This window comes from Podarcis muralis, chromosome 10 (assembly GCF_964188315.1).
Source record: "Podarcis muralis chromosome 10, rPodMur119.hap1.1, whole genome shotgun sequence".
In the NCBI taxonomy this organism is placed as follows: Eukaryota; Metazoa; Chordata; class Lepidosauria; order Squamata; family Lacertidae; genus Podarcis; species Podarcis muralis.
Window position 1 is genome coordinate 8740666 of NC_135664.1, and position 13045 is coordinate 8753710.

A 13045-nucleotide genomic window follows, 5' to 3' on the forward strand; every position below is an offset into this window, starting at 1 on the left:
GCTGCCTCAGCTCCTGGCAACCAGCACCCTCTGGCCAGCCCGAGCCACCATTCGCCTGGGGAGCTTGTAGCCTGCTGCAACAAACAGCTGTGCAAGCCTTTGGCAGGCGACACGCAAGAGGGCATCAGAGGAGGGAGGGAAGGAAGGAAAGGGGGACAGAGGCCAGTGTTGCCCGTGGCGCTCCTGACCATCATTCAAGGCACCCCAGGAGGCCAGGGCACACTGGTTGAAAACCACTGCCTTAAGCTGTTGCAGCAAGGGAAGGGTTAGGAGCTGGTGAGCAAAGGGCAGCTCCTGCATTGGAAGCTGGGAGGCAGTGGTCAGGGGAGTAATAACTGATAAAGTCAGGTTAGGAATCTGAAATGCTCTGAGCCCCCTGGAAGCCCCCAGAAAAGGTCTGGGCAGTAAAAATAGTCCTCAGTTCTTTTAGGGACTATCCCCCTTCGTCCTTCTTGAGCCATCTGATATATGTGTGCTAGACACTGAGAGGATTCCTTGTCTTGTGAGGTGGGGCTGGAGCCCCCTTTCTCATCTCTTCCTCCTACCTGCATTTCAGGGAAGCTGAAGTGTAAGGAGCCCGGCACACTGGAGGTGGTCCTTTTGGTACCCGAGCCCAAAATAAGTGAAGTACTGAATAGAAGGGCTAGAGGGGTCCACTGAAGTGACTCCATTTCCAGCCCCTCCTGCAGCTGACATTGAGGTCCTATCCTGAGACTTAGGCTGCATTACAGTAGTTGCTCTTGCAATTTCCCCAACTTTTTACTTCCAATGAAAGCTTGCAAGGTTGGCAAGGGAGACAATAACTCTTGGGAACTGTGGGAAATGGAGGAATCTTGTGTTACCTTCCTCGTGGCTGAGCAGCTGTAGGTTTTTTGTTTTTTAATAGGAGGGAGATTCCCAGCTCATGCAGTGGAATGATAGGAAGTATTAGCAGTTTGAAGGGGCAATGCTGAGTAAGGAGCAGAGGAAGAAGAGCCTCTTTTTTTATTAAGGAACAACAGAGGACAAAACAGGGCTAACAAACTAGGGAAACAAGCATGTAAGAAGTGGAGATACTGATAACTATTGAAAATCAATGATAATGGTGAAGACAAAATCAAAAGTGAGAGCTCATGAGAGATTGGAAGCTTTCCCGTGAACAGCAATTTTGCTTTCAACCACCAGGTGTCAGTCAACACCCACAATGATGGCAGATTAACGTTCACAAGAGAAACCACAACCACAACCAAACAACAATGGCTTTTTTTGGGAGGGGGGATAAGAAATGTCAACAACATGTTTTCTGAGATATTTCGGCTCAGCTCTAAAAAAATATGGTCTTAATAAGACAAGACATACAACCTCTCCTCCATTTCACTTTCTAGTACCACTTGCCATCCACCAGAAGGAAATTTTTAGGTAATCCCTCATGGAGAAGACCTAAATTCTGGTACATACATGCATGGACAACACTTCGAATCTATGCACTGGTATACTGCAGCTGGACAGCAACGACACAGTGGCAATCCTAAGCATACTTACTTGGAAATGAATGTAGAAGGTATGGAACCTGTTCTCAAGCAAACATGCTTGTGGTATACATCCACTTCCAGAAAAGTAACTTAGTTTGGTTAATGAATTTTCTGCATTTGCACAAAATTCTCAGGATGCAGTTTTCATGCTCTTGGAAATGCCATACGTATCAGTGAATGAGAGGCTATATACCCCAGGAAGAGAGCCATGAAAACATGCTTCTCACAGAGATACTAATGGGAAATTGCAGATCACCAAGATTACTGTAAATTTAAACCAACATTTGAAGCAGCAATCATTTGTGTGGCATGTAAAATATGAAACTGTCTTAGCTGTTTCACAGTCACAACTGAAAGTATTTCAGGAGAAACGATATTCTCAGAGACAGAAGAATATGGCCAAAAAAGAGTTTTGAGGGAAAGGGGCAATGGGTGGTGATCACAAAAAGAGGTGGGTTCAACTTGTGCATGAAACAACTATAGAGCATGTTATAATGAGAAGGGCTACAACAGGGATTTGAGATGTAGCTGTAAGATCTAAAGCAAAATAAGTTTCGAGTTGATATGACCTAGTGTCATGAGTAAACCAGCAGTGAGGCACAGAATTACAGCCCACTAAAAGTGGTTACATTCAAAACCTAGTATGAAAATACATCTCAGAAATCAACCTTCCCCAAAGAAGCCTCCCAGCCAAACAGAAAAGTGCTGGATTTTTATACCAGACACATTACATACATGTGCCTGTATTTCAACAACCTCCTTAAAGCGCCGTAAAGTAGAAACCAAGATTGCCGCCAAAACTTGTATAATTGCAATGCACAATATCTTTCTTGTAATCAAGGATCCCAGAAGACTTAAGCCTAAGCACTGTATTTCTGGAAAGAGAAAAGGGAAAGGAAGGTCAGGAATATTGAAATAAATACATGGCATTGAACACAGAATAGTGTCTTTCCTATTTGCTCCTATTGCACAGAGGGCGGTACACAACATTCTACAAGTGGAACTCTGCACACACAATGGAGTTCCCCTTCCTCTCTTCCCACATTCCTCCCATATCTGCTCCAGAGGGTCTCCAACCCTCCAGAGGATGCGCAGGTGGCTGCAGGGTAGAGGTGCAGCTTTGAAAACACAGGAGCTCCTTTCAGAAGAAAGTGGGAGGGAGATTTTTGGGCAAACCATGTGGCTCTGTGTGTGTCTCATCTGCTGAATGTGAATTCTTTTCTTCTAAATGGTGTGTGATTTCTTATTAATAAATATATTTCTTCCTCTCTTGCTCCATTCCCTTTTTTTAAAAAAAAAGATAATTAAATCTGGTCAGCAAAAAAACCCGTTGATTAAGCATATTAAGGCTCCATTCAAGCTCCAAAGTGCCAGGAAATCACAGCTGTTAAGGGCCACTTCTAATGTGGAATGGTACTTTCAGTTTGCACATAGAATTCATGTTTCTATCCCAGTAAACAGACATATTTGGGATTGGGGTTCATCACTCTGGCATAGAGAGCAATCCAGCTCCAAGGTAGTGATAAAGCTGGAGTTAACCAAGTAATAGGGTACCATGCCATATAAATATTGCCTAAACAACACAGCTGTTCAGGGCATGGTCCTTAACAGCTGTAATTTCCCAACATTTAGGAGCTTGATGGAACATGGAAAGCCCTTAACACAACAAAGTAAACCGAAACTCTGTTTTCTGTTGTTGTTAAAAACATGCTTCTAGACTGATGTTTTGGGTGGCTTTTGTTTCATTTGTCTCATTGCAGCTGATAAAATAGGCCTTAAATTGCCCTTCAAGCAAGGATGAACAATCAAATATGCTTCAGCCACTGGGTGTCCTGCATTAGGGCAGGAGGACTGGGTTAGATGCAGTTAAGTTATGCAAGATGCAATTAAGTGCTTTGTACCTTGATCATCAGGATACATCTGTAGCGTATGGAGTACGGTATCTGTCATTCCTTGCTGTGTCAACATTTCTAGCGCACCTGAACATTCCGCAACAGAAGAAAGTACCTGAAATCCACATTTCTGAATACCAGGATTTCCAATAAACTAGGAACAAAAACATGCACGTAAAGTATGGTTATCTTATATGGAAAAAGCAAAAACAAACTGTTAAGTTATTTCTACTAAGTTTTGTAATTAATGCAGGATCAGATGTTACATTTAAAAACATCTATTATTCTGGAAGACTTCTTCAATGCTCACTGAGATTCATAACCACTGCATCACTGCGCTAATGCCCTTCAGCTCCAGCACAGGAAGGCAAGCACTGGCAAAATCTAGACATGCCTAAGAGATGGAATACTACTTGGCACAACTGCCCGGCAGCATCCAGTCTCCTTGCAGAGGTTGGGGTGTGTTGGTGATATGCTGCTTGCACTGCCAGAAATGTGTGCATCAGTACGTTAAAGCTCTGGATCATGTCCTCAGAGAGCTCCAAGTGACAGATGAGAATTAGGGACTTCAAATAACCAGGGTAAATAAGTGACCGATATGATTAAATGACAATTATGCCGTGTAGTTGAATAAATCTACATTTCAATACACAAGGCTACAATTTATGTTTTACACTTTAAATATGGACAGAATATTCCAACTTGAGTAGAGAGAAACAGAAGAAATCTTGATTTGAAAGGAAAACGAGACTGAAATTATTTAGAGGGAATTTGCCATGGGAGGGAAAAATCGAGTCATACCGTATTGAGAGCATCAAGGACTAATGAGTGAGCACCTTGCAACAAACATTGGTTTTTTATCACTTTCAGCATTAGCGCCAACTCAGTATCTCCCAAGTCAGAATTATTTGGTTGCTTTTTCAGTACGCCTGTAACATAAAAAACCCCAAAATATTTTCCTTGTAAAAAGAAATACTTAGTTAAAATGAGTCAATGATATCTATCTATCTATCTATCTATCTATCTATCTATATGAATGAATCTACAGCCCAATATTTTCACTTTAAATTTCTCTGAGTATGACTACAGACCAAGTAATCAGCTGTTTGTTTCTCCCTCCTTCTTTTTATATAACAATTTTTGCAATCTGTTATTTTATTTTGCTGATATCTTCAAAAGTAAAAAAGAAGGTCAATCTATCAGTGCCTTATGGTATGCTGGGGAAGACAATAGACAGTATTATTATTAATGATTATTATAATTCTAATAACCTGCCCTTCATCCTAAGCTCCCAGGGTGGTTTACAGCTACTGAAACACAGTATTAAAAACCATTCAAAGTAACTTAAATCACAGAAATAAGAAGGGTCCTAAAACATAGACCTCAAGTGTCAAAAGCCAGAATAAAGAGGTACATTTTCAGCACGTACCAAAAGCTGCACAGATGACTTGCAACTTGCATTCAACTTGTGTTTAATGCTTTATGTGCATGGTGGCTGGCCGGCATGCAACTGCACAAATTAAACAAGGTGGAGAGCTTAAAAGCTCTATGGCTAACTTACTGGACTCTGGGAAGGTCTTTTTTGAGAGCCATTTGAGATACCATTCTTAAATGTATCTGAAGTGTTACACGTATCTGAAGAAGCGTGCATGCACACGAAAGCTATACCCAGAACAAACTTAGTTGGTCTCTAAACAGCTTCAGAAAGGCAGGGATGACCACATAGTGGTGGTTCTGCGGTTCCTCTTGCTATACACAATTTCAGCTTTACACACAATACCCAGAACCTAACACTTGCACAAGTTGCAAGTCAACTATATAATGAAGGTGCCAGATGCAACTCTGTGAGGAGGGAGTTCGGCAACTTATTACAAATTTATTATTATTTCCTGGAACGTAAATTACCATAGCCTCACTTCTGATTTAGGTGCGCCTAGTTCTAAACATGCTTTTGCAGACCCAAGTCCCATTCAAACCAGTGGCATCTTATTCTCTATAAATACTCACAGGATCAGATCATTAGTGTTCAATTTCATACATTCTATACCCTACAAAATGTTAGCATTTTAAAAAAACAGATCTTCAGCTAGCAAGTCATACACTGAGTGAATAAAGGAAAGGAAAGCAAACCCCATCACTGGCTGTAATATGCCAAAATCAATGACTGTTAAATTAAATTACTTTATTTAGAGCATTCTCATGACTCAGTCATGAGAAAAGATGCCACACTAAAAATGCAGGCTAAATAAGCTACTGCAAGGGATAAATTACCACTGAATATTTCCTATTTTCAAAATGGAAAAAGCTGCAGGTATCTATACCAGATAGTTACCAAGTTCATTTTGGATTTTTTTTTAACCCAAACAACCTGATCCTAAACATGTTTACTCATAAATAACCCACTGTGTTCAGTGAAACTCACTTCCAAAAAACATGCTGAGAGATTACAGCATAATCTTTCTATTCTATTCAAACACAATTAGCAACTTAACAGAGTATCTTCTTTAGTATCAAAATAAACATTGCACATAAATACTGGGTACAGAAATATAGTGCATCACAATAAACAGCTAAACAAATTATCCTCTAAATGTCAGGATGTAAAATACTACAAATGAGAAATGAACTAGGAGCTCTAAGTTCCATCTTTTTAAATGACATACATGATTGACTGTTAGGCAAAAGAAAATCAACTCACTTTTCCAAACCACTTTTCCAAACCACCATACACTAATCAATCATACTATTAAGCAAATCAATCCAATTAAATTCCCAGTTTCCTGTATTGCAATACACAAAACTTAATCTAACGACAACTAAGAATACTTTCCATTCAATCTCACTCAAGCACACCCTTACTTGTGATGGTTGCAAGTGTGTCAAACACATCAGTACTCTAGTCTAAACCAATCTCAAATCACTCTCCACGCTCTGCAAACACTCCCATAATTCAGTCTTACATCCTCAGTCAACAACTTTCACACGTCTACCTCATAAGCCCCACACAAACCTGGACAAATATTGGCATACAAGCAAGCAACAAAACACAAACACTTGTATTTCCCTTTCAGGTGAAAAAGTGGAAATGACACTTACGCTAAACATATATAGAACCACAGACACAGAATTTCCTGTGTCTTGGTGTGTGTATTTTTAGTGTATGTCTTTGCAACTTGAACTAAAACAGGTATGTGACACATTATGGATTAATTTGCATTTGTGAATTTATATGTATTGGCTTGATGTTTTCACTCTGAATAAGTATATATTACAACCAGAATCCATCTAAAGTCAAAACACCTGTAACTTCTGTTAATTTCAATGGGAAAGTTAAGTACAGCACATACTTAAACCTTTCTCACATAAACCAATGGGACCTAAACATATAAAACTTTGTAAATTTCCTACATCAACAAGTCCCCCTTCCCCGCATAAAATCACTTGGCTTCCTATTAGCAGAAACTGATTAAGTTTTCATTTCCATCACTCTTTCTTGAGAAGCCATACAGCAAAATGACTAGGCAGCAGGCTCATTAACTCCTTATTTCTAGTTGCTCATTTAGATTATGATGTAAGCAAATATTCTTCATGCATTTTCTTACCTGAAGTCATAAAATGTAAAATAACTCTTAGTGCCTCCAGCTGTACACTTGGGGATGATTTATGCTTTCTCATGGCCTTTACAACTCTCGATGCCACTTCTGTCATTATATCCAGAGGGGGGAAACTGCAGGATCAATGAATCACATTCTCAATTACACATCTGTTTATTAAATATCCATTCATTTTTACATTATGAAATATTGCATATTCTGTTCTAAATTTTTGTATATTATTTATGTATCCTGGCCAGGATCCAATATAACACACACCTATTTCCTTATACTGAAAAGGGCTGTAATCTTGTCTTTCTTGAACACCAGCCCCTCTCCACTCCAAAGCAGATTGCCATTCATGTAGCAATCTGCTCCTCAATGAAAGGGAATCAAATATCCTACTGGTCATGCTTTGGGCACACCTAACATAGTGCTTTGAAACCTGCTTGGACTAAGAAATACACAAACCACGTATTCTTCAACATCATCATCGTCTTGATTTCACTACTTACATGCAGCTATGTGGAAAAGCCACTTTATAATCATTACATAGCAGTGGCTGTCACATGGTGAGATTGTGCAGTAATGTGGGGAGCAGTGCCCAAGACACACGGGTAGCTACTAAATATGATAAAATCCAGCATCAACCTGGGTGGGTAGTGGGAGACCCCATGACTTAGATCAGAAATTTAGGACCCTTGCCTGTGATTCAGGCATAAGAGATCTGTTATGATGCAACATGAGAGATGCCTTCTCAGTGGTGGCACCTGCTAATGGAATGCCATTCCCCATGAGGTATGTAGTAGTATCTGCCACATGTTTGAAAGAAATGTTTTTCCACAGACATTTGTAGAGCATTAGTGTAGCGTTTGCCCTCCTAGGTGTGTGACATCATCATACTGGGTTCATAGGGAAAGGGTTAACTAATTGTAAAATGACTAACCAATGGGAACCCAAGGGGCAGAGTTAGCTGTGTATAAGGTTTAAGCACAGAGAGAATTTGTTAAGAGGAGTTAGAGTGGTTGAGAAGACAATCTGGTGTTAGACGAGAGAGGGAAGATACGTCTGTGGGTTGGGCTAGTCTGGTGTGAGAGAGGGAGAGAATTTGTTAAGAGGAGTCAGTCAAACAGTTGAGATAATCAGTCAGAAGGTATTAGGAAGGTAAAGAGACTAAAGTTAAGATACTGACAGGAAAATTATCTGAGAAACCATAAACTTGTTAATGTTTGTAAAATAAACTTGGTTTTTTTGGTTCACTTTTAACAACTGACTGGACTCAGTGTTTTACCAGAGAATAACTGGTTGGTGGCAGCAGGGAAGCGATCACAGTGGTGGCACAGGGATCAATAGACCGTTAAATGTCCGGGGACCCTGTGTGATCGCCACAATTAGTACTAGGATCTGGTTATGTGCTATGGTTTTGCTGTACTAGTTGTTGTGTTGATTTGGTATTTGCTCCTGTTTTTGTATTATGCACAACTATTTTGTTTTGTTGCGCCTCTCTCTGCGATTGTTTGTCAATGTAGGGTGGGTTAAAAGCAAGGAGAGTGACTGTGAGTAACATCAAGGGTTTGAGTGTTTCCAGTTACCACACACCTTGCTCTTGAAAGCCTTATAAGAAGCTGCAGAAGGAGAGGGACACTAAGCAACATCATGGGAGGGATGTTTCTAGGACTAAGGTGAAACTGTGAAGCTCCCTTGTTATGTTTGCTATGGGATGCTGCATAACATGTTTAAGTGAGCTTCTTATATTTATAGTATAAAATGTGTTTTTGGTGTATTATTCTATTTGCTACTGTTTTGCTGTATTAATGTGAAATTGATTTTTAGCATGTTTGAAATGCATCCCTGTTTCTTTGTTGTGAGCTGCCTTGAGCGTGATTCCCCCCCCCCCCCCGGAAAAGTGGCATACAAATCAAATGAACGAAGTGCAAAATTTAAACTTGCTCTAGGATATAATGATACATTTGCAAAATCATGGTTCTGATTTTGGGTGTACCTATCGCAGAACTACATTTCGTTACCTTCCTTCAAACGCACGGTTCAGCAGCTTGCAAGCACTTTCTGCAACTTCCGGGGAGTTGGAGTGTTTCTTCATAATCTCCAGCACATTCATGTGTATTCCTTTTGCCAGCAGAACTGTTCTAATATTCACTACAATAAGAATAGGGTACTATATGAAAAAGAGCATGAATGTTGGCTGCAAGCACCAGCCTAACTTTTTCATTTTTACCCAAAAGGTAGTAGACACGTGTAACAATCTACAGTACTTCAGGTTGGATGTAGACTAAACGAGCAGTCTGATTTAAGTCTTCTCGGATGTGTGTTCTATTGAATTCAATCCAACTGACTCTCTGTTAAGTATGTAAGGGATGTGCAGTCTAAGTTAGGTGCACTACTGAAATCAACATGACTTTGGTGCCATTGATATAAATGGCATAACGTGCAACTAATTTAGGCTGCAATCCCAACATCACTTACCTGGGAGTAATCCCTGTTGAATTTAATGGGATTTACTCCAGAGTAGATGTGATTTGGATTGCAGCCTTACAATTGCCTGAGATTTGGAATGGGTTTGTAGAGCTGTTTGCAGACTAACACCTAGAGACCAACAAAACTGATTACATATCATGCCGTGGAACATTCTGAAACACTTATTTGTTCTTTTTACTTTCCCTTTTTTCTCCTTACTTTTTTGTTATTGGTGTTTATTTATAATTGGAAGGAGCAATGTGTCTGGTTGACACAGAGGATATTGGGGAGCTGCATATCTAAAAGAATTTGTGGGGGAAAACATACCAACTTATATTCACAGCCCCAAATTGTTAATTGTTTGTCGTTCTAGTCAGGGACGCGGACTTATAAAAAATATTGGGGGGGCCCGGGAAAGCTCATGAATAATAAATAAGCTCATGAATATGCAAATAAAGTGGCGCCGCCTCCTCGTGAGCGAATAGGGGAGAGCGTGCTGCGCCTATTAATCAGCTCCAAAGGAAATTGGGTGGAGCTTTTGCTCGGGAGGGAGGGCAGGAGGCATGCAGCCCGCCCCTCCCTGTGCATTTTGGGCTGGGGGAGGGGCGGCGATGGCGCTCTGCTGGAGGGGCGCCGGAGATTATTGGGGGGGTGGAGCCCCCCCAAACGAATTTTTGAGGGGGCTCGGGCCCCCTCAAGCCCCATGGAGTCGGCGCCTATGGTTCTAGTTAAATCTTAAATTATCACTGGGGTTTATATCTGACAAATTCAGTGTCAAGGACAGGTTTTGTGCTCCACTCCATCCTCAGGTTTAGTGCTAAGCAATCCCTTACCACTTTGCTCCAGTAGAGTTGCCAAGGCATTTGCAGCAGCTTGAAACAATTCTTTTGAAGAATTATGCATCAACATGGATAGCATCATTTCTCTGTGGGCTGGGAATCTAATGCAAACAGAAAAGGATATGATAACAATCAAACGTTGCTATAGCAAAAAGAGATGCCAATAAATGTTATCGTTCTATTCTAGCATCAAGTTGTCACCATGCATCTTGGGCCAAAGTGCCATTCCAAAGCAGTCAGGAACTAAAAGCAACGTAAGAGTAATTTTTATTTATAATTTAACAAAGTCAGATTTTCATCTAACTTGTCAGTGTTATCACCAATTCTACCCCTGCTCTGAAGGTTAACAATGAACAAACTGTGCCAGAAAACAAAAAAACTGTAAGGTTTCAGTTATTGTTGTTGTTATTATTATTATTAATCATTATCATTATTATTATTTCAATTTATATACTGCCCTTCATCATAAGATCTCAGGGTGGTTCACAGAATGAAATACAAGATAAAAACAAGTAAATAAGTAAAACAAAACAGCAAAACAATAACCCCCCCCCCACAGACACATTAAAAAGACTATAAAATATTAGCCAAAGGCCTGGTTGAAGAGGAATGTTTTCACCTGGCACCTAAAAATATATAATGAAGGCACCAAACAAACCTCCCTGGCGAGAGCACTCCAAGCAGAGAGTTCTACATACAAACCCTAGTCCAAGGGGATTCTCCTTATGTTCTTTTGTGTTTTACCACTAATACTGGCCACGGCTGGTTCTGGGAGGCTGTTGTCTTCCTGCACGGCCGGGGGAAGGGCTACCTCTGGCCGCACAGGACCTTACGGGTGAGGCCCGCCTCACCCACAAGATCAATTGGGGACAGGGGCATGACAGCTGCACCCAGTCTGGCCCTGGTGTATTTAAGGGAGCAGCTAGGTGGAGGCCGCCCTCTTTGCCATGCAAGACAGATACGTAGGAAGCAACAATACCAGTGTCCCTAGAAGGCAGTCTCCTTCTCCCAATTTAGATTCTTAAGACAAACGATATCGAAGAGGGGGAAAACAGATCTTGGGCTATAAATCTAGTGGTTCACATTTCCAAGCACTCAATTCAGGCTACTAACTTTTTGTCTCCATCTCCAATCTTCTCATGAAGATTACGTTGGTACATAAGCAGATTGTTCAAAGCCCAACATGCAGCCTCCTAGTGAAGGAAGGAACAACAAAAGGAACTATTTGGTCAATAAATTCAATTAAGCCTTTCCAAACTATTCCAAGAAGAAGAATCAATATAATTTATGGCCACAGCATGTACTTCAATCTAAAGTGCTAAGACAATTTCTCCATAGTGGCCACTGTAACTGAGACTCAAGGGACATTACTGTACTGTTGTTAATAAACGATGTGAGCTTAATCTGTAATGTAAACATTTTTCCAAGTTTGATGTCATGTGGATCACAGCATACAATTCTTCACATGAACAGAGAAGTTTAATAAAATATGGCTTGTGGCTAAATTAGAAGGAATGACATCATCTATTAGAATAAGACAAGCAGATACAATTGATATAACAGCCTTTTATATCCTGGCTTAGTCTGGGAAGTACAAAATGTATCTGCTTGCTTAAAAATCTGGACCAAACAAGATTGTCAAGCAGCAAGAGGTTAGGGATCAAGGAAGCCATAGCATTTAAGTTCCTCCATCCCAAGCCCAAGACTTCAAGCCCTTGGACCCTGCTCTCTGAACCATAGTAAAGCCAAGTCCAACTATGCTAACTACTATCCCTGAGCTTCAGTTCCTCTCCAGTAAGATGAGAACAGAGAAATGAGAACAGAGAACTAAGAAATAAAACAGAGAAATGGTGGGGGGGGAAAACCACTTCTGAGAATAAAACACACTGAAGATTGTAAGGTATGATTTGAAAATTAAGAATGCAATATATTAAAAAAATGCAATACATTATTGGCAGCAAATAAATGCTTAAGAAAAATATTTCTACCCAATTTTATTGTTGTTTCCTCTGGTTGCAATTTATATAAAGCACATCATGTAGGACTCTTTTCATGTTTCCCAATTCTTTACCCACAGTTTCTTACCTGTACATCTATATTCTTCCGATGCAATTTTAATGCTTTATAACAGGCTTCCAGCCAACACAATTCTTTTTCTTCCTCCTCCACCTCCTCCTCTTCCAAGTCTCTGCTTAAAAATATTGTTTCCGCTTGGGGAAAAAGTTATTTATTCGCATTTTGAAAATATGAATATTCCCTTGTTTTCACACTCTAGAACAGACTACTGAAGGTGATGAAACACAATGATCAAAAAACTGCTTATCATTAGGAAAACCAAAAGCACAATGACATATTTATAGCGGAAGCATTTTAACAGAAGCTTCAGCAAGCTACCATTTGACTCAAGAATTTAAGACAGCAACTGAATTCTGTTCAAGCTGAAACCCCATCACTGGTATCAATGGGCATTTTGATACAGAATGGTGTTCATTAAAACTTTAGACTGTGAGCTCCATGCGCATAGCCAGGATTTGGGGTGGGGGCAGGCTCCATGTTAGGAGGGGCAGACTTCATGTTAGGGTGGGAGCAGAACCTCAGTTAGTTAAGTGTTTTTATTGATTTACTTGATCTAGGTGAGGCAGCTGCCACCCCCATGGTGTGTTCCTATTATCTACAATTTGCTTTTCTTTCAGCCAGAATAAGATGCTTTAAAATTAAAAGCAAGCTTATGACTG

At 40.3% G+C, this 13045-nt stretch overlaps 1 protein-coding gene across 4 annotated transcripts in view; it reads right to left on the reverse strand.

Moving 5' to 3' along the window:
- LRRK2 (leucine rich repeat kinase 2) overlaps positions 1–13045 on the reverse strand; it is an 84716-nt gene that overhangs the window by 50103 nt on the left and 21568 nt on the right. For all 4 annotated transcript variants that reach the window (XM_077935800.1, XM_028745830.2, XM_028745833.2 and 1 more), the window contains 8 exons: positions 12396–12520; positions 11424–11503; positions 10305–10411; positions 9024–9153; positions 7006–7130; positions 4205–4332; positions 3413–3557; positions 2247–2386 (listed from right to left, as the gene is read on the reverse strand). In XM_077935800.1, coding sequence (XP_077791926.1) covers positions 2247–2386; positions 3413–3557; positions 4205–4332; positions 7006–7130; positions 9024–9153; positions 10305–10411; positions 11424–11503; positions 12396–12520 — 980 coding nt within the window. The remainder of the gene's footprint in view (positions 1–2246; positions 2387–3412; positions 3558–4204; positions 4333–7005; positions 7131–9023; positions 9154–10304; positions 10412–11423; positions 11504–12395; positions 12521–13045) is intronic.